At 38.1% G+C, this 22,282-nt stretch overlaps 1 protein-coding gene and 1 long non-coding RNA gene across 2 annotated transcripts in view; one reads left to right on the top strand and one right to left on the bottom strand.

The window, feature by feature from the left end:
• Positions 1 to 634: 634 nt before the first annotated feature.
• Positions 635 to 22,282, bottom strand: part of LOC125865101 (uncharacterized) — a 33,084-nt gene continuing 11,436 nt past the window's right edge. Inside the window, exons 10-14 of the mRNA XM_049545272.1 lie at positions 4,702 to 4,807; positions 3,696 to 4,616; positions 2,090 to 2,177; positions 1,063 to 1,422; positions 635 to 863 (exon numbers count right to left, since the gene is read on the bottom strand). Of these exons, the coding sequence (XP_049401229.1) occupies positions 670 to 863; positions 1,063 to 1,422; positions 2,090 to 2,177; positions 3,696 to 4,616; positions 4,702 to 4,807 (1,669 nt within the window). The 3' untranslated portion in view covers positions 635 to 669. The remainder of the gene's footprint in view (positions 864 to 1,062; positions 1,423 to 2,089; positions 2,178 to 3,695; positions 4,617 to 4,701; positions 4,808 to 22,282) is intronic.
• LOC125865110 (uncharacterized) lies at positions 10,145 to 10,967 on the top strand. The gene is made up of 3 exons (XR_007446313.1): positions 10,145 to 10,431; positions 10,532 to 10,625; positions 10,707 to 10,967. It is a non-coding gene; the product is annotated as an uncharacterized LOC125865110 (long non-coding RNA).

Genomic DNA, 22,282 nt, shown 5'->3' with positions numbered 1-22,282 from the left:
TTTTACAAAAAAAAAAATGGTCCACCCCCCTCCCCACCTACATTGATTGAAACTCGCACCGCCCCACATTGTTCTAAATCCACCCCGCTCCCATCCCACCCTATTGTCATCCCTAGACAGAAATCAAGAAAGATTTTTAAGAATGCATAAGACCTGCTTAGAAAAGTTAATTAATTTTTGAGTAATAGTTGAATATGTAATTTTATGTCAGACTTGAAGAATGAGCAAATTTGCAGCAAAAATTAACTAGAATGAGGGAGTTAATATGTTGCAAGAGATGTAATAATCAATTTACATCATCATCAAAACCATAATACAACTAGTGGGTGAGTTCTCCGCAAAACCCCACCCTGACAATAATATTTCATCTCATTATAGAAGCATTTCAGTTATTCCACTTGAGCCCGCAATCTGATTGATCAAAGCTTTTCATATTTTACATTAAAGCAGAATGATCTCCTTCTTAATGCAAATTTACTTAAGCTACCACTCATTAATCAAGTCAAAGCTTGAGCCAACTAGCGACAAAACAAGCTCAATGATCTAATCATTTACCATATTTTCATACAAAATTTGATGAAAATCAAACCTTCATCCTTACTTACATCGAATAAGGACAAATACCAACAGTGTCTCACTATTGCCATTGTATGGAGAGCTTTTCCTTGACTAGCTTTCTGCTTTGCTAGACTTCTTGCTTTTCTTTTGTTTTTGCTTCAGCTGAGTAAGGCCTGAAGAGGTGATTTTGACATTACCCATAATTGCAGCAACAAGCTCAGGATCTGTGCATGCCTTCATCAATTCCTTCTCTCTGCTCGTAGCCTCAGGCATGTGACTAAACAAATTCATGGCTGTCTTGGCCGCTGCCAAAGGAGAAAAATTGTCAAGAAAATAAAAGCCAAGGCAATTAAAAAATGGTTCTAGTGAAGCAGCATATAAATGAGAATATAAGCCAGAATCCTATGCATACTGCAGCAAAAGTATCACTTCAGTGTAACACCTTAACAGACACAAGTAAAATAAAAATATTTTCCAAAAACAGTGACAACATGAAAGATGTACCTTTTCCTCTCTTAACAGTGCCTGGCACCAATTTCACACGATATTTGTACGACTGTACCGCATTATAAGGGCCACAGACGGGCACGGCATATAATAGAATATCATTTGGCAATGGATTTCCAGTCAAGTAGTCCACATCATTTAATTTCTCTCTCTCTTCTTCACCAATCTCGTGGATATCCTCCTCCTCCATGACTATCCTGTCCCTGTCATTAGCAGCATTACCCACATTGGTTAAAGAATGGGTATCCCCTCCATTCGATGTACTTTGCAGACTCTCGTCTGCATTTTCTTGACAATCCCGAGAGAGATGACCCGCCTTTTTACACTTGTAACATATTTTTGCAGCATCTTCAATCCCTATTACCATATAAACAAAACAAAATCACAAACTCGAGTAAAAAAAACACACTACAAATGTTGCATTACTGTGTATTTATTTCAAGTAACCCTTATTATCAACCTGCTTCCCCCCCAATCAATAACCAAGAGCATACAATCTACAAGGTGCTTCCAAATAGGCAAGGTACAGATTGGGAAATTGAACCACTCTCATTTATGGAAGAAGATTTGGCATTATCTGTTCTAAGATGCACCAAAATTCACAACAGATGTGAATAGCAATGCAAGTTACTTTCATTTAATGCACAACTAACACCCTCTTTTTTGTGGGGGAAATCAGATTTCTGAATTTAATGCCATGTGTCACTGAATAACTTCTATCAATTCCCAAAACGTGTTTGACAAGAGACAGACAGTACAGGCAAATAATTTTTTTTGCTGCAATCAAACACAAACATAAGTCAAAATTTCGTACTGCAGTCAAATATAGAACAAGTGAGTGTAAGATCCCACTCGGCAGCAATGGTGGTGCAGTGATGGGACTATGCACCCTTAACCAGGGTCTCGGGTTTGAGCCCTGGGTATGGAGAAAATATATATATATATATATATCTTTGCAGAAAGTCAATACAACTTACCACTGCTTTTATTTTTGCCACTCTATTTAAACAGCCATAGAACTTACCAGCAGTTGCTTTTGCTCCCTTATCTGGCTCTGCATCAGCCTTTTCACTCTGGATTGTTTGATCAGCCTTTTCTACTTTTCCAGCAGACTGCAAATTCATTGGAACTGTAACTAATGCAAGCATTGCTGGATAATGAAAATGCAAAAATCTTGGAGAAGTTCATATGAAACCCAAGCGTGACCAGAAAAAGTTATGGTAAATGATAAGAGGAAATAACACAAAAGTGAAAATAATGGATCATCTTTTCTTTTGAAGAGTACGAAAAACAATAGATCATCAAATGCATGATATGCATATCAAGTAGGATAACAAGATCAGCGACTCCTAAGTAGAGCTACCAGTGTAATGGGAATGAAAGCATCTAATCATGGATTGGTAATGGCCATTGATGAACTTGAACAAATAGTCATGTTGGAGAATTTTTTCTGGAAGTAGATTGTAGTTGTGCTGTGCAAACAGAAAAAATAAATTACCCAAGCTTTTTAGAAAACATAAGAAATACAAAAGCTAACAAATGATACTGTCACAAACTTCTTCGAAGAAGATTTATAGATCTGACACCAGGAAGAAAGTCTGGACAGGTAACAGGAAAAACCTTTGGAAAAAGAAAAAGAGGCAGTGTCAGGGCATAGCATCAATAAGTCCCAACCAGACAGCAAATTCTCTTTGATGAGAGGAACGCATACTAACCAGACTAGATCAAATAAATTTCAAACATCACAGTAACTTTTCAAAGTAGATCCAATAAATCCAAGAACTGATGAACTATCAAGTGTTGTTGGACAGATTTGAAGAAAAAGATAAAGAGGAAAATACTTCAGACAGACAATCTATCTTTTTTAGTTCATACATTTGTAGAAGGAAGTTTGAGGTTGATAACTCAACTTTCTTCCAGGCTGCATTACTTAAGCATCCTCATTTGTAAAATCATCATAGAGTGTATAATAAACTCTGTGATGATCATGGAATACCTAGAGAGCAAAAAAAAGCAATACTCGCTTGATGCAGGGCTCAATCCACATTCACCTCCACTATCGTCTTTTAGAAGAAATTTGAGGCAAGGAAGTAGTATTGGCCAGACTATATCAAATAAACTTCAGAAGCCACATAAAGTACTATTTGATGCAGGGTATCTATATTGCCCCCGCCACCCCCACGTCATACAAAGGAATTTCTTTATATACCTGATTCAGATTGTTCAGTTCACAAGACCCAAAGAACTGTATGAGGTGGATCCAGAGAACAGGATCAGAATGAGCATCTTTACTTTTGAAGTCTGACTTTTTCTTAGTTCACTCCAAACCCTATAACCCCCCACCCTACCCAAAAAATGACGGATATTAAGCACATGTTTATATCAATGCAACCTGTATGTGTCTCACTTGTATGATATCCACAACTTTAGGTCACGTCGGTAAAACAAGATACTCTTTATTTTACAAGGTACCAAGATACTCCAAGCAAAAGCTTTTCAAGACAACAATGCAGGAAGCCAGAGACTAAAACCATTTAAGCCTATAAAAATGACGAGCAGAACAAAAGGAGGAAAACCAAACCACTAAAAATGAAACAATTATGAAAATACACACTGTTCATAATACTCACAGCCAGCAGCGCCATTCGAATACGACACTCCTCCTCATCCTGATCTGCATATTTCTCTTTTATCTTCTTAAGTTTACCCTTTTGCCCACGACTGACTTTCCCGCCACCAGACTTTGCTTTGTTTACATCTCCCTCACACTGCTTCTGAGTCTTCTGATTTTCTTCTGACTGCTTTCCTCGCACAGTGGGTGCACCCTCAGAGCTATCACTGCCTTTCTTAAGCTTTCTTCTTTCAGTTTTTGTAATATAAGGCTTTTCTCTCTGTGTTACTTTTTTTTCTTCATCATTATGCTGACTTGCAGATCCTAAGGGAGAAGGGACCCCATACTTCTTAGTAGATGCAGTAGAAGATCCAATTTCGAGAGCTCTATCAATAAGATCCTCCAGCTGTGATGCCCCAGAAGTAGCCATTATCCCCAAAGAATCTGATGTACCATCATTATTATTGCAATTAACTTCAACAGAAGAGTTGACTGAATTGCTAGCTTGATCATCAGAGATGCTCAAGACGATATTGGATTGAGCTTCAGAAGAAACACCCAGAACATTTGACCTATCCTTCGGCATATCTGTTATGCCTTGCTTATCTACAACGGGTGTTTCCATGGACAACTCCTCCTCCGAGTCGGAATCAGGAATTGCTTTCGATGGCTCACCTTGTTCAGCATCATTTAATCCTTCCTCTTCACCTCTAACTCTCCTTTCATTCAAGTGAAACCCCAAAGAACTTTCATCCATGCGAAATAATATTCCAAAGCCCATAACAAGAGGGTGTGGTGGAAGAAAATTCTTTTTACCACGGATCATGAAACTTCCAACTGTTAGATATTCACCTGTAGGAGCAGTTTTACTGACCTGATGAGGATAAACCCACCAAGCGCTAGTCACTATCTTTGAGTCCCAAGCCTGGCTTTGGCAAACCTACATTGCAAATTCAGTAAGTATTTGTGAGGTTGTTGCTTCCCACCTACAGCAGATACAATAATATGAAATCTGCACAACTTACAGTGTAGCATCCCGCTTGGTTCAATGTGAGAGGAGGTATTGGCATCTCAGGTTTGTGATTCTTGATCACAATGCTGGAAGCTCCATGGAGATCTGCATGAATGTACCTATTTCAAGGAAAATATTTCTCATACAACAATCACATAAAAAGGAACAAATTCCCTACAACAAACTTAACCAGATTCACAAGACAGTTTTAGTATCTAATGTCATATAAAAACTAGACATACATTAATTGGAAATTGATAAATTAGGAACAGTGTACGTACAGTTATTATTAAATTCAAAAAAGAATAAGAAAGAAGTCTGGTCAGTGTAAATGAATAGGTGGGGATAAAAGGTATTGTAGCACCAAAAGTTTGGATCACTATATTTTTATTTTTTTTATGACAAGGGGAGCCCGCAGCTGCTACCCTTTGGGTGCGCACAGGGTAAAACCCCCGCTCCTATACAATAGCTCGCAAACCACATAGGAGAGGTAACCCGCATTAGGCAAGCCCGGTGCGACGAAGTCGACCCAAAAGGCAAACCCCTTTGCTTTCGCAAGCAAGGGGTTTCGAACTTGGGACCTCCAACATGGAAGTCCCAAGCCCAAACCACTGGGCCATCCCGAAGGGTAGTTTGGATCACTATATCCTGATACAGAATGCAAAGTTACCACATTCTATTACTCTAAATTGCTTATACTTGATAAAGTGTTAATTCAGTAACTCCATTCTAGAGAGTGGAATGTAATCCTTTCCTTTTTGGGTCATCATAAACTGATGTCTCTTTTCCAATGACTGAGTTTGAGGATAACACAACACAGCAAGTAACATCTCTAAACTCCATACATCCTATATTTATGTCAGTGCTTGACGGGGAACAGATTTTAAAATGTTAATTTGACTAGTTTATTATACATGGAGAAAACATTGAAGTAATGATTAAAAAGATAGTTTCATCAGACCGTAGGTTAAGATTTGAGTAGAAAAAGAAATCTTAAGTTCTTCAAGATTGTGAAAGTTATATAGAATAATATTATTTTAAAATGGTGCAAAACATTTTGGAACGGCTCAGAAATGAAAAGAGCATCATATATACTGAAATGGAAGGAACATAACTTTTCGGTGCATCAACATCTAAAAGAAAAAGGTAGCAGCCGCCCCAATACGATTTCCCAATGAATGTTTGATTAACCACACTTTTGACTGTCTTCTCAAATTTACATAAAGCATCCTAAGTGGTTCTTAATTCAAATTTACACTTTTGACTCTCTTCTCTGCCTTCTCTCTAGACTATTCTGTGAAATCCCAACGGTAACTTCTCGTCGGATTCTCTTGGCGGAGAAGCTGAGATGAGCATCACCATTGATCTCTTTGGTCCAGAAATAACACAGCCCCCAGACACCCCCGATCCAAACAAACACAATCATTTTCTTCACAAACAACCCCAAATCCCCAATACAACGAACTCTCAATTTCCACAAGACTCTCTCCATGCTTCGACTAGCAATACTCCCGGCACCAACGCTCCTAGCGGTAGAGATAAAAGCGAGCAATTCTCTTACGCTGGAGTACTAACAACGTCAGCTCACAAAAGGGGAAAAATATGTCTTCCCCATAGAAATTATGAGTTCGACAAGGGCAAACCGGTCATCGTATTCACTGAAGAGGAGAATGAGCTGCTGGCCAACACCTGCAAATGGACTATTGTAGGTAAATTTGCCAAAACCAGACCCTCCATTGAAAAAATTAGGACTGAATTTGTGAAAATTGTACCTCTCAAAGGATCTGTGAAAATAGGGGTAAAAGATCTTAAACATGTGTTCATAGATGTGGAAAATGAAGAGGATTTCAAAACCATATATTCTAAGAACTTCATTAACCTGGACGAGGAGAATAGCATGAAAATCCAAAAGTGGTCGACCAAATTTAAACCCGAGGCAGATACTTTAGCTCCTTTTTGGATAAATCTTCCAAACCTCCCCTGGCATTATTATGAATGGGCAGCACTTTGTAGAATTGTTAGTCCTATTGGTAATCCCATTATTATGGACAAAGCTACTCAATCTAAAACCAGACCCACCATGGCCAAATTGAAAGTCAAAATTGATCTGCTGAAACCTCTTGTTCACGAAGTTGCTGTGGTCATCAAAAATCCTAAAGGGGAGATTGAAAAATTTGATCAAAAAATCAAATACGAGACAATCCCCGCCTTCTGCGCTCACTGCAAGATTCAGGGTCATACAGCTCTAAAATGTAGAATCCTCCACCCCGAGCTAGGATTCGATAATACAAATGAGAAAGAAAATGAGAACAATGAACAAGATCTGAGGCAGGGGAGCATCCAAGGCAATCAACAGAACAAGAGAAGTAATCCAAGGCAAAGAAATCCTAGTCATCAAGAGGTTATTGCCAAAGATTACAAAACCTCTGAAAAAACCAACTGTCTAAAGAGGTAGAGACAAATACGAAAGACAAGGACGAGGGATGGCAAAATGTGGATAGAAGGAAAAATAAATGAGGGCATCAAGTCAAATCCAACAACGATAAAGGGAGCCATAACATCAACTCTCATGCGGCCAACAACGAAAGCCTCAATAGATTTGTGCAGCTTCAGGACAATAAAGGATCTGATGAAATGGACACCACGCGAGAACTGGCTTGTACTAATGATAGCCAGAGCCAAAATAAACTCGTGCACATGGCATTCAAGTACACGAGAGTGGATAGAGCCCTGGAGGAAAAGACAAAAACAAGAACTGGAAAAAAAAGCTGAGAAACAAGGAGTTAGACTTTATGTTCGAAGGAACAGTAACTCTTCAAATGCAAAGATTGATGATACCAAAGAACAACTTCATGAAGAAATTGCTAACATATTGGAAGTCAACAAGGAAGAACTCACTGCTATGGTCAACAAAAGGAAGAAGTTCCGCAAAAATGTTATGATCCCAATTGAAATGTTTCCCGAAAATGAAACTATCAACATTACTAATGGAGGATTGTTCAAGAATAATGAAGGGATATGAGTGTACCTACCCTATCAGAAGTGAGGGGATGGACCAATAAAAATTGGAGAGAGACTCATGGTTTGAATACTTATGAGATGGGGGGTGGAAAATTTTTGTTCGAGTTCGCGACAAGAGACACGGCAGAGCAAGTGATTACAGGGGACTGGGTGTGGAAAAACACTAGGGTTCAACTAGACTGGTGGTCGCCGACAATAGCAGCCATAAACAGAGAGATTGGACCCTCTTCAACATGGCTCAGAATTGTGGGTCTCCCACTGCATCTATGGTCGCATAAGACCAGTGTTATGAATAGCGAGCGCCATTCGCCAGAGGCGATATGGCAAGGCGAGGCGAGGCGAGCCATTCTACACTGAGGCATGGCGACATCAAAAAGGCGACCAGAAGGCGACGTAAATGGCGGCGCCATTTTGGATTTTTAATTTTTAAAAAGATTTGACTTAATAATATTAGTCAAAATTAGGGTTTTTTTTCTATTTTCAAACTTTCAGTCGCGTTCTCCTTGCGATCTCTTCTCCACCTTCAGTCGATCGAGTTGCTGCTCCTCTTCCCCTCGCGTCTCTTCTCCTCCTTCATCGCATAGTTGCTGCTCCTCCTCCCTTCGGCCTCGTGTCTCTTCTCCTCCTTCATCGCAGGAGTTGCTGCCAGGTGACCTCTTTTTCTTCTTCTTCTTTTCAGTTCTTCTTCAGTTCTTGTTCAGATTTCTTTTTCTCTGCTTTTTTCGTATCGTTTCTGTTGCTTCTTTCTTTTTGAGATACAGCTGCCTTCACTCCTCTGTTTTTTTCCTCTGTTTTATTGTTCACATTTCACTGCTACTGCCTATAATTTTAAAAAAAAAAATTAATTCTTCTATAATTATTTATTCATTTGTCCATAAACAATGAATTGACTGAATTCAATGGCGGATGCCAGCAAAAAGAGGGACATTGGATGGAATTATGGTACTCAAGGAGCAACGAAAGATTCGATTAATTGTAACTTTTGTGGGAGTACTTTTAATGGTGGAATAACTTGACACAAGCAACATTTAGTGGGTGGTTTCAAGAATGTTAAACAATGTACAGCTTGTCCGTCGGCAATTAGAGAAGAAGTAAGGGCTTATATGCAAAATAAAATCGCAAATAATCCCAAATTTCAAGTGAGGCAGCCGGAAGAGTATATTGATATTGATGATGTTGATGATATGGATGAATATGCGGAAATGATGCCTCCCTCCAAAACTCCAAAGATATCTTCTAGTGGAGGTGCATCATCCACCGCGCGGAATGTGACGAAAGGCCCTATGAATCTCTATTTTCCGCAGAAATCAACACAAAAAGGAGGCTTTGAAAAAGGAGGAGGAATTGATGAAACAAAAGAAATTCTAAGAGAGCGTGCGGTAAGTGCTTTCGCAATATGGATGTATGATGCGGGGCTCCCTTTTAATTGTGTCAATCACAAATCATTTGTTAAATTTATTGAGACAGTAGGACAACATGGCCCCGGAATGAAGCCTCCTACATTCCATGAAGTTAGAGTTACTCACCTAAAAAAAGAGGTGGAGAAAGTGGAAAAAATTGTTGATGAGCATAAAGTGCAATGGACAAAGTTTGGATGTTCTATTATGATGGACAAATGGACGGCACGAAATGGTAAAATGATCATCAATATTTTGGTGAATTCTCCAATCGGTAGTGTATTTCTTGGTTCTATTGATGCTAGCAATGAATCTACCGGTTCCACCAAAATGTACAAGTTATTTGAAAGCACTATTGAAAGAATTGGACCGGAAAATGTTGTACAAATTGTCACTGATAATGCTAGTGAGAATATTAAAGCGGGAAGCATGATGATGGGTGCGTACCCACACATTTATTGGACTCCATGTGCCGCTCATTGCATCAACTTGATGTTTGGTGACATATTCAAGGTTAAGCCATATGCTTCCGGTAATATCACTCTCCTATCTTCTAACTTTCTTTATAGTCAATATTTAATGTTTATTAGCTACTAATTACTATAATCTTACTTTAACAATTTTTAAGAAGGCCATCAGAATCCATTCTTACATTAGTCAAAGGCCATTGTTGTTAAACTTGATGAGAAAATTCACCAAGGAAAGAAATTTGGTGAAACCGGCCAAGACAAGATTTGCAACGGCCTTCTTAACTTTGAGAGCTATGTACATACAAAGAAAAAACTTGAGAACTTTAGTCCTCTCAACCGAATGGACTTCAAGTAAATTTGCAAAGGAAACTTTGGGGAAAGAAGTTGCCAATCTTATTATTTCTGCCCACTTTTGGGATGATGTTGTTCGAGCACTTACAGTTTGTGGCCCTTTGACAAAAGTGCTTCGTTTGGTTGATGGGGAGAAAAAACCACCAATGGGCTATATTTATGAAGCAATGGATAGAGCCAAAAAAACTATTGAACGGGGTTTTCATGGAATTAAGAAGCAATATGAAAAAGTGTTTGAAATTATTGATGCAAGGTGGTCAGACCAACTCCATCGGCCTTTGCATGTTGCAGGCCATGTTTTGAACCCAGGATTGTATTATAAAGCTCAAGAAGAGGGAACTTTACTACAGAGTCTGTGGACTGAGTATTATGCATGTGTTGAGAAGATGATCCCTGATACAACAATACAAGATTTACTAGTCGCTGAGCTTCCTAGGTACAAAATGGCGGATGGACTATTTGGTTGTGGTCCGGCTAAAAGAGCTAGAGACACAAGGTCACCGGGTAAGTGAGTTGATTTAGCTCTTAAATTATTTGACTTATTTATACTCATTAACCTTTAAATTTATTTTATTATAGTTGAATGGTGGTCACTATTTGGTAGTGAAACACCAAACTTGCAAAAGTTTGCCATGAAAGTATTAAGCCTAACTTGTAGCTCATCCGGATGTGAGCGAAATTGGAGTGTGTTTGAACACGTAAGTAAAAAAATTATATCCTAATTTCCATATTATATTATTATCAATATCTATTAGTTAATATCTATAACTTATGCGCAGATTCATTCCAAAAAGAGGAATAGGCTTGCACTATCGCGTCTCAATGATCTAGTGTACATTAAGTACAATAGAACATTGAAACGTCGTTATGATGCTCGTGATCTCATTGATCCAATTCGCTTGGATAACATTGATGATTCAAATGAATGGTTAGTTGGATGCCCCGAAGATCAAGAAGATGAACTAGTATATGAGGATGATGATCTTACTTGGGGTAGTGTTGCTACGGCAATTGGAGCTGATGAGAGTATCTATCATCTTAGGGGAATTCTTCAAGATCAAGAGCACTTGACAAGGGCAAAGGAGTAGAAACTACATCTACAAGTCCAACTTCAAGTGGGACTCGGACACTAATTGATGAAGACTACGAGGAGGAAGAAGATGAGGATCAATATAATGATGTAGAGGATGTTGATCTTCAAGAGTTGGATAGTTTTGAAGAAGAATAGACGTTTAGAGTTCTAATATTGTCTTTTGAATTATTGGGTCTTTAAAGTTCTAGACTTTTAGTATCTACTTTTAGTTTTTGAATTGAAATATTTGCTAATATATGTTATTGCTATTGAGATTTTGGATATTTATATATGCAATTAAATATTTTTAATTTTTGGTATTAATTGGCGCCTCAATTCAAAAAGGTGAGTGCCTCGCCGCGTGGCGAGGCAGGCCCTTGTCGCCTCTCGCCGTCCAAAACACTACATAAGACTTTCAAAGCCATCGGAGATTTCTGCGGGGGTTGGGTCAAAAAGGAGGAAGAGACACAGCTAAGAAATCACCCTAAGTGGGCTAGAATTAGGGTTGAAGATGATGGTTCGAGGATCCCGAAGGAGGTGAAAATCTTGAATGCCGAAATCTTCTTTTCCATGCAGTTGTGGACAGAGCTGCCGAACAGATTCACTATCGGAGAAGAAGGCAAGTCGGCCTCTTTTAACCAGTAGTTCTCGCAGATTTATCCAGAGGTTAATAGAGGGGTTGAGGGGGGTGCCAGTTTTTTATCACGTGTGGGGACAAGAAAAGACAAGGGGTCGGGGCCCACTTCAAATTCAAATTTGAAGTCAATTACGGGTCAACCTTTGTTTCTATCTCCTTCAAATCAAGGCCCAAAACACAATAAATCACAAATCCACCCAAGCCCAGCAGAGAAATTTAAAAAGCCCAGCAGTTCCAAGGCCCTCACGTGAGAAGGATGTGGAGGGGGAAATAGGTATTAGAGGTCTTAAAGACCTCGCTTCTCAGTTCCTGCAAGCATTCAAGAATTGGGAGAAAGAAAATGAAGGAGAGGAAGAATATACGATGGGGCAGAAGGGGAAGAAAGGACTGTCTCCAACATTCAGGAAACCGCAAAACACAGCCTCATGAGGCTGAACTCCCTAAAAAAGGAAGAGAACATGTGCAAGTGCTAGAACAGGATTTGCAGATTCAGCAGATATGTGACGCTGATCCAGTCAATATGCAAATCCCTCTTTCTCAAGAAATCATCGAGACGGAAGCATCAAATTGGGTTAATTCCCATATCCTAGAGTTGAGCAATACTTATGGGGTAGCTTTCGAAGGTTTCGAAAAAGAAACCATAGCTTTGTTGATGAAGATTGATGAGAGAAAACCATTGCTAGATAACAAGGGGCCTGGTAAGGCAGTGTCTACTCCAAAGATCAGGAGCAGGGGGAGAAATTTGTGTTTCACTTTTAAATGAAAGTTAATCTATTGACATGGAATGTAAGGGGATTAAACGACCAAACAAAGAGAATAATGGTGAAGAGTCTAACGCAAAAATGGAAGGCAGATGTTTATTGTTTTCAAGAAACAAAGCTCAGCAAGGAGGTTGAAGTAATGGCCAAGCAACTATGGTCATGCCGATGGATGGTGTGGTTACCTGGAAGTTGTGGGTACCAGTGGGGAGGTCCTTATGATGTCGGGTCCTTATGATGTGGGACAGTAGAAGCTGGACTGGGACATTAGTTGAAGCTGGTCAATACTCCATCACTTGTGAGTTTGTTTCAACTCATAACCTCTATACATGGTACCTCACTGGAGTGTATGCACCCCATACTAGGGATGAGAAGTTAAATTGCTGGGAGGAACTAGTTGCTGTTAGAACCATTTGTGATGGGCCTTGGGTCACATGTGGAGATTTTAACACCAACAGAACTATGGAAGAAAGAAAAGGATGCAATAGAATTTCCTTCGTTATGTTTGACTTCTCAACATGGATACATGAGATGGAACTGCATGACCCCCAGCTTCATGGTGGAGATTTTACGTGGTTCAGAGGCCTCAATCACCCAAGTGCAGCGAGGCTAGACAGATTCCTTTTCTCTATGGAATGGGAAGAAAAATTCAAAACATAAAGCAAAAGCTACTACCTAGAGTCCTCTCTGATCATTGCCATGTCATGTTAGAGTGTGGAAACTGGGAGAAGAAAAGGTCAAATTTCAAGTTCGGGAACTGGTGGATCAAAGTGGAAGGTTTCACTGAACTAATCCAAGTATGGTGGAATGAATTCTTGGTGGAAGGTTTGCCCAGACTATAGACTCAATATTAAGCTAAAAATGCTCAAGGAAAAACTCAAAGATTGGAGCAAAGCAAACTTTGGGATGATAGCAAATAAGAAGAACAGCCTGCTGGAAGAACTGGCTGAGATTGATGAGTTACAGGGAACAAGAGATTTGACTGAAGATGAAATTATGGTAAGAGCCACCATAGTAGTGGAGTTGGAAGGGCTCGCAAAAAATGAAGAATCAAGGTGGAGACAGAAATCCAGAGTATTATGGCAGAAACAAGGGGACAATAATACAAGGTTCTTCCAAAGAATGGCAACATCACACAGGAGGAATAACACCATTGACAGGCTAATAGACAAAGGAGAAATTGTAGAAGACCCTATAGAAATCAGAAACATTATGATTGAATTCTATAGGAAGCATTTCACTGAATCTGAAAATTGGAGACCTGAGACCTAGTTTTGATTTCCTGGACTGTCCAACTATAACTCAGGAGGAACAAACTTGGATGCAAAGACCTTTTACTATAACTCAGGAGGAACAAACTTGGATGCAAAGACCTTTTACTGAGGAAGAGGTCTTGGGATGCTTAAAACAGTGTGATGGAGATAAAGCTCCAGGCCCTGATGGCTTCACAATGAGTTTCTTCAAGTCATGTGGGGAACTTTGAAGGAGGATTTGATGTTGACCATTCACAATTTTCATCAAAAGGGAGTCTTTGAAAATGCTTTTAATGCCACCTTCATAGCATTGATTCCTAAAATAGCTGGGGCAGAGGAATTAAAAGACTTCAGACCTATTAGCTTGATAGGGGGAGTTTATAAGATTATCTCCAAACTAATCACAGAGAGGTTGAAGACAGTAATGGGGAGATTGGTTGATATACACCAAATGGCTTTCTTAAAAGGAAGGCAAATTATGGATGCCTCACTTATTGCTAATGAATTGGTGGACTCAAGGTTGGTATCTTGTGTAAACTGGATATAGAAAAGGCTTATAATCATGTAAATTGGTCTTTTCTGTTAAAAATTCTGAAGGACATGGGTTTTGGGAGGAAGTGGCTTAACTGGATATACTTCTGCATATCCACTGTTAAATTCTCATTAATTATAAATGGTAACTCTGAAGGTTTCTTTCAATCTCAAAGGGGGTTGAGGCAGGGGGGCCCTCTCTCAAGTCTCACCTTTCCTTTTCATTCTAGCCATGGAAGGCCTCAACCACATGATTAGGAGAGCAAATGTCAATGGATGGTTAACTGGTTTTAAAGCTCAAATGCAAGGGAGAATGGAGAATGAGGTGGGGGGTTACTCATTTACTTTATGCAGATGATTCTGTGATTTTCTGTGATACTGAGGTGACACAAATCAGACACATCAGAGCTATCCTCACTATTTTTTAAGGTGTTTCTGGGCTCCATATAAATTGGCAAAAGAGTTTCATCTATCCAGTAAAACATGTAAGCAACATAGAACAGCTAGCTAGCAACCTTGGCTGCCAGATAGCTACTCTGCCAACAAAGTATTTGGGCATGCCTTTGGGTGCACAAAACAAGGACATAGGAGTGTGGAATGATGTTTTGGAGAGGTGACAGGAAACTTGCAAGGTGGAAGAGTCATTAACTCTCTTTGGGAGGGAGATAGAGTCATTACCTAGTCAAATCAGTCCTAGATGCCGTTCCTTCCTACATGATGAGCCTTTTTCCTATTCCTAAAAGCATTGAGAAAAAGATCAACAAACTTAGAAGATCTTTTCTTTGGAATGGTAACAGAGAAAATAGAGGTTACAAGCTAGTCAAGTGCGACATTGTAACTCTTAGTAGGAAGCATGGGGGACTGGATATAAAAAAGCTAAGCCTCCAGAACTCCTGCCTTCTACAGAAATGGTTATGGAGGTTCTGCATTGAAGAGATAGCACTATGGAAGAGAGTCATTATTGCCAAGTATGGACTACAGAGTCATTGGCCTACTGAGGAGGTTCTGGGAACTTTTGGGTGTAGTGTTTGGAAGACCATTAGAAGACTATGGCCACAGTTCAAGGATAACATCTCACTTAAGGTGGGAAATGACAGGAAAATTGAATTCTGGAATGACTTATGGATTGGAGAAGAGTGCCTTGCAACTTTATTTCCAGATTTGGTCATACTCAGCCAGCAGAACAAGGACACAATTTCTCAGATGTGGAGCCCTCAAGGATGGAATTTCTTGTTTAGAAGAGCCCTCAATAGTTGGGAAATAGGGAGAATCATTGCTCTATTTCAGATCCTAAATACCTTCCCAGGCACCTCCAATGAACCTGACAAGCCTAAATGGAAATCACAGAGGAAAGGAGTGTTCACAGTGAAGTATTGCTACTAGTGGTGGCAGGGGGACCGGGTCGGCCCGCCCCGGCCTGCGACCGGTCCGAGAACTGGCTCGCCGGACCCGGTCCCGTTTAAATCTCGCGGGATGGGCACTTCGGGATTAGAGGACCGGTACCGGTCCGGTTCACCCGTTGGTCCCGGTCGACCCGGCCCGGATGAACCGGCCGGTTCGCGGGATCCCCTAACAATTTTATTTTTTATTTTTTAAAAAAAAATTCTATCCGTTGGGCAACGGCTAGTGGGCCCCCCCAACGGATATTTTGACAGTTTTTTCCCCCAACCAACACCCCCTACCACCCTACTTTTAATAATTTACTTTAAACCCTCAAGTTATTATAAATACACTTTAACCCACTTTTAATATTATAAATACCCCTCTATCCCTTATTATTTCTTACAAAATCATATATTCTCTCATCTATTTTTTATATTCTTTCAAGTCTCAACTCTCAATCTTAAGTCTCAAATCTCACTATTTTATTTCATTTAAGTCTCATATTATATCATAATACATATATTTCAATTCTAAGTTTTCATATTATATATCATAATATATATAATTCTCATATTTGCTATCAAATATTGGAGTTCCAAATTACAAGTTACAAGTTACAACAAACTACAAGCTTCAAGAATCGGTTATAACGTCTGCTATTAACGCAGACGTTTGGTACATTCGTTTCATAATATTTATATTTTATTTTTCGTCATTAATTTTTGTGTTATTATTATTTTTATATTATACTTTACATATAATTAAATATGAGTTCTAACAAAAAAGATACCGGTAAAGGAAAAGAGAAGGAACCAAGTGCCATTAGTAGATTATTTAATTTTACTAAAAAAAGTAGTAAGGAAAAAAATAAGAGTAAATGTGGTGGTACTTCTAGAGTTAGATTTAATACAAATGATTCTACTTATGTTGATGATACTTCTTATGATATTGATTCAAATGCTCAACTCGATCATGAACTTTTACAACAAATTTATGGTGATAATCCTTATCTTGATGAAAATTCAGGTGAAGAAGTAGAAGTTGGTTCGGGAGAAGATGAATTAGAAGATACACCTACTAGTCCGGTGACAAATGTTCCAAATGAAACTACAAATTCAACGGAGCAAAATTATGGACGCCCACCCCTTATACCTCCTACAAGGGAGAAGGTGAAGTATCAACGCCCTAAAACTTCTGTTGTGTGGCAATTTATGACTTTAGATAAGGAAAATTCTATTGCTATTTGTAATAAATGTAAGCAACCTTTTAAACATAAACAAGGTGGAGGTCAAGGTGGGACGGGGGGCTTAAATAGACATTTGTTATCTTGTGTGCCGATTCAATATAAAGAAGCTAAATCATTAGCCAATAGAAAAAAAGGAATTCCAGTTAATGATTTTGATATTAATGTTAATGAATCGGTAGGGGCTTCTAACATGGTTCAAGGAACATTAGATCCTTCTAACCCCGGTGGTCCACTAACACAACGTAAATATAATAAGGAAAGAGATCGTGAAAATTTAGCTAAAATGGTTTCTGTTTGTGGTTTACCTTATAGTTTTCCTTCACATCCCGGTTTTATTGAATATATTCAACAAACTTATAATCCTAATTATAGAGGTTTTTCAAGAAATACTGTTAAATCTGATGTTTTTGTATATCAAGGTAAACATTGTCAATATCTTCGTTGTGTGTTTAGCATATTAGATTGTAGAGTGTCTATAACTTCGGACATGGGTCGTAGTGTTAATGGACGTGATTATTTAACTGTTACAGCACATTGGATTGATCATAACTGGAATTTACAAAAAAGAATCTTAAGTTATAAAGAATGTGTAGAGAAAAAAACTGGTGCATATTTAGCTTCAAATATTTTGAGTGTTATAGATTATTACATGCTTATAGATAAAGTATTGTCTGTCGCATTAGATAATGCATCTAATAATGTAAACGCTGCTAGTATGTTAAAAACTAGATTATGTCCAATTGATGATAATTCTTTTCATGTTAGATGTGTTGCACATGTATTAAATTTAGTTGTACAAGATGGTATTTCATTATTTGAATGTGGTTGTATGAAAATTGAATATGCTGTTGCCTGGATTTTTTATGCTAATAGACCTGCTAGAATTAGGGAATTTAATGAGCGTTGTGTACTATGTGATTTGCCACCAAGAAAAATTCCAAGACATATTAAAACAAGGTGGAATTCTTTTTACGAAATGCTTTCAGTTGCTTACGAATATAGAGGACCCATACAAATGGTGTTTAATGCTCATAATGCTGACCCATTAGACAGAATTTGTGAAGAAGATTGGGAAGAAAGTAATGAACTATTAGAATTTTTAAGACTTTTTTATGATGCAACAACCATGTTTTCTGGAATTTATTATCCTACTATTTCATCAGTATTAATAAATATTTGTGCTATTTCAATTCAATTTTCTAAATACAAAAAAATTGAAAAATTTAGAGTTGCAATTGAAGGTATGATTGAAAAATTTTAAAAATATTTTTTTCCTATTCCTCAAATTTTTTTAACTGCTACTTTACTTCATCCTGACTATAAATTACAAGGTGTGCAGGGACTTGTTGACACTTTTTATGATACCTTAGAAATTTCACCGGAAATAAATCCAACTAGTCAACTGTGTAAGTGTAGCATAAAAGTAGAAGCAAAAATTTTGTATGAAAAATATAGAACTACAGGAAATACTCAAGAAGTTGGTCAAACTTCTAATCCTCAGAGTAAAGCTCGAATTTCAAGTTATATGCGAGATTTTCTTGGTCTTAATTCTACTAACCGTGATGATTTTGAAGAATATCTTAATCAATCTTTAGAAACAGTGGAAGACGAAGATGGCAATGAAGATTTATTAGCATGGTGGAGGAGGCGGAGCGTTGCATTTCCAATTTTAAGCAAAATGGTTCGTGATGTTCTAGCTATTCAAGCTTCATCAGTTGCATCAGAGGCTGCTTTTAGTGCGGCAAGGTTTCAACTTGGCGATCATAGACATTCATTGGCGGAAGACAGTTTGGAAATATCAGTTTTATTTAGAGATTGGGTCAACGCCGAAAGGAGAAATGATAATTTGCCAAAGTTAAGTTCCAAACAAGAAGCTTGGATTAATGCGGTACTTGGATCTAGTGATGATGAATTAGAGTCACAAGAGTTTCTAGCAAGTTTGCCAACACCGGAGGATGTTACCGTCGATATGATGCGACAATTAGAATTGAATTTTAAAGGAAAATACAAATATTAGATTACATCAGAGAACTAATTGAAACAGAACCCTTCCTAGAAGGTGGCTGCGTAAATTAGTTACTCATCTAATATTTGTAACAAATATTAGTTTTACATATGAGAACTTATTGAAACAGAACCCTTCCTAGAAGGTGGCTGCGTAGATTAGTTACTCCACTAATATTTGTAAATTGTAACTTCTAAGTTCTAAGTTGCAATTAGATTTTATTGAATAAATTTGAAGGCTTTATTAAGTCTTTTTTATATAACTATTGTCTTGCATTTTAATTTTAATATATTCATACATATTTACATATATACTAATTTGTTTGAAAATAGTTGAACATAATAAAAAGAGAACTAGCTATTACAAAATTTTATAATAAGGAACAAATGTTAAAAAATGGAACTTTAATACATCAACTAACACCTAGATTATTAAAAAAAAAAAAAAAAAGGAAAATTCAAAGTATTGCACATAACGTCCTTTTTTGGGGCCTTTTCTTCAAAATCAAAATTTCAAGTTTAAATTACTTTAAAATATTTAAAAGACAAATTTGAACTTCTCAAATTTGTAATTTCAAAATTGAAAATTGAAAATTGAAAATAGAAGTTTGAAATTTGAAAGTTGAATTTGAAATTTGAAATTTGAAAGTTGAATTTGAAATTTGAAATTTGAAATTTGAAATTTGAAATTTGAAATTTGAAGTTTGAAATTTGAAGTTTGAAATTGAAATTTGAAGTTTGAAATTGAAATTTGAATTTTGAAATTTGAAAACTTAAGCATTATTTATTAGCTAAAAATGTTATTGAAAAAAAATCAAATAAACTAAAAATGTTATTCAATAACATATAATTCAATACAAATAAATAAGTATATAAAAAATAAAAAATCCCCCGTCCCGTCCCGTCCCGTCCCCCCAAAACCCATCCCATCCCGTATATATAGTGGGACGGGATGGGACTTATTTTTGTCCCCCCAATCCCGGTCCCGGCCAAATCCCCCCAGAACCGTCCCCCGTCCCGTNGTCCCCCTTCGTCCCGTCCCCCAGTCCCCGTCCCCGTCCCCTTGCCAGCCTTAATTGCTACTGGAGTAACAATGCTGGTCAAAGTAGAATCAAAATTTGGCCTTGGAAATTAATTTGGAAGATAAAAATACCTCTAAAGGTATCATGTTTTGCTTGGTTGGTGTGTAGAAATGCATGTCTAACACATGAAGTGCTCCAGAAAAAAGGAAGACAAATTTGTTCAAGATGTTTTATGTGTGCTCAACTTGTTGAAGTCAATGAATACATGTTCCTCCACGGCAAGGTGGCTACCAATCTATGAAACATGTTTTTTTTGCATCCTTGGTGTATGTTGGGTAATTCCACAGACCACCAAGGGTATGCTAGAGAGCTGGAAGGAGATAGGAAAAAGACACTCCACTGAAGACTGGTGGGAGTTAATACCAGCTTGCATTTGGTGGACTCTATGGAAAGAAAGGAATGCTAGATGTTTTGAGGGCAAGAGCAACAATATTGAGAAGATAAGGATGAATAGCCTTAGTCTTTATACTTTTGGTGTAAACAGGATATGAGGGGGGATATAGAACTTTTTGTTGATTTCATAGGCAATTTGTAATCTCCCTAGGAGTAGGTTTTGTTATGCTCTGATGAGATTGTAAGTGACCTATGATCATCATCATTTGATGATGAATCTTTTGTGAATACACAGTTACCCTTATCTCAAAAAAAAGAGCAAGGAAACTACTGCTATCAGTTGGCCGGCTTTAAAAATCTACAAAAGGGAGTATCTTACCAAGAAGAAAAGTTCCCTGTCGTTAGAAATGAAGAGTCCCAACAGATCCTTATCCTGATCCACCAGAGGATAACAATAGGCCGAGGCAGGACCGGATGGCTATGATTATGGAGGACACTGAAGAGGACAAAATATCCTCGAAATCAGATGACGAGGTAACTAGACAACATACAAATGGAAAAACTCTTTTGGATGAGTATACTCAACCACCCGAAGAGATCACCTTTCACAATAACTTATCTCCTAGGAGCATTACCTATCCAGGAGGAACTTACAACTTAGAGAAGCAACCTACCTCGGAGCAATCTCAAGAACAAAATAACCCACCCCCTATTGTTTCCAATGCTTAATTTCCTTTCTTGGAATATTAGAGGGATCGGGTCCTGTGGATCTATTGAAAGACTCATTCTTTTTCAACAACAATTTCACTTACCTCTTATATGCCTCCAGGAACCTCTAGTGGATAGTAGCAAACTAGAGAAATTCAAAAGGAGACTAAGGATGGATCATAGCTTCTTCAATATTAACAACAAGATATGGATTTGCTGGAACCACGAGATCATTGTAGATATTATACAAGATAAAGATCAATATGTTCTTATTAAAAATTTCCATAATGATGGCCTATCCATTTTCCTCTCAAATTGTCTATGCTAAATGTTCAGAAGACTAGAAGAGAATTGTGGGCGGATCTCAAAATTATTGCCAACACCGTTCAAGGTCCCTGGGGTGCTATTGGGGACTTCAATGTCATTTGCACGGCTGAAGAAAAAATGGGTGGAAGACCTTCCACCCTTGGAGAGAGTTTGGACTTCCTAGACTGCCTGAGTGAGTGGGCTTCAAGATGCAGGATACTCTGGTGCTAAATGCACTTGGTGCGACAACAGGGATCCCCCTAACACTATCTGGAAACGGCTTGACAGATTAGTTTATAATACCAATTGGTTTGATGATTACAACACGTAGTGTGTCCCATCTCTCAAGGACATGCTCAGATCATGCCCCTTTGTTGGTCAACATGAACAACATTGCTCCCCAATGCATTAAATATTTCAAATTTCTCAACGTTTGGACTGAACATGAAAACTTTCTTGGTACCATTTAGAGATGTTGGGAAGAACTAGTAATGGGAAATCCTATGTATATTTTACATCAGATGATCAAAAAACTTGTAAAATGCTTAGTCTCTGGTCTAGAGAGACCTATGGAGACATCTATGAGGATCCAAAAAGACTGGAAGCCCAAATGAAAGTACTGGAAGAAAACAGTGTTATGAACAACACTAAGGTCAACATATGTGAACTTTCTAGATGCAGAGCTGAGTTCACAAAATATTTGAAACTTCAAGACGCCATCCTAAGACAAAAGGCCAGGGCCAAATGGTTAGAGGAAGGAGATGCCAATACTTCTTACTTTCACAGCACTATCAAAGATAGGAGGAGGAGACTCTCTTTAAAGAAAATTATGAATGAGCAGAATCAATGTCTTGAAGGAAATGATCAAATTGCTGAAGGAGCAGTGAGCTTTTACCAAAACTTGTTTAGCCGTGAAAGTGTCTCTATAGATACTGAAACTATCAACTATTTACCTAGGTGTATCACTGACGAGGATAATGAGACGCTGAGTGCTCTGCCAACCCTTCAAGAAGTCAAAGAGTGTGTTTTCTCCTTGGATCCA

Source organism: Solanum stenotomum, chromosome 1, assembly GCF_019186545.1.
Source record: "Solanum stenotomum isolate F172 chromosome 1, ASM1918654v1, whole genome shotgun sequence".
Classification (NCBI taxonomy): domain Eukaryota; kingdom Viridiplantae; phylum Streptophyta; class Magnoliopsida; order Solanales; family Solanaceae; genus Solanum; species Solanum stenotomum.
Note: the sequence above shows the minus strand (reverse complement) of the source record. Positions and strands in the feature narration are given on the sequence as shown.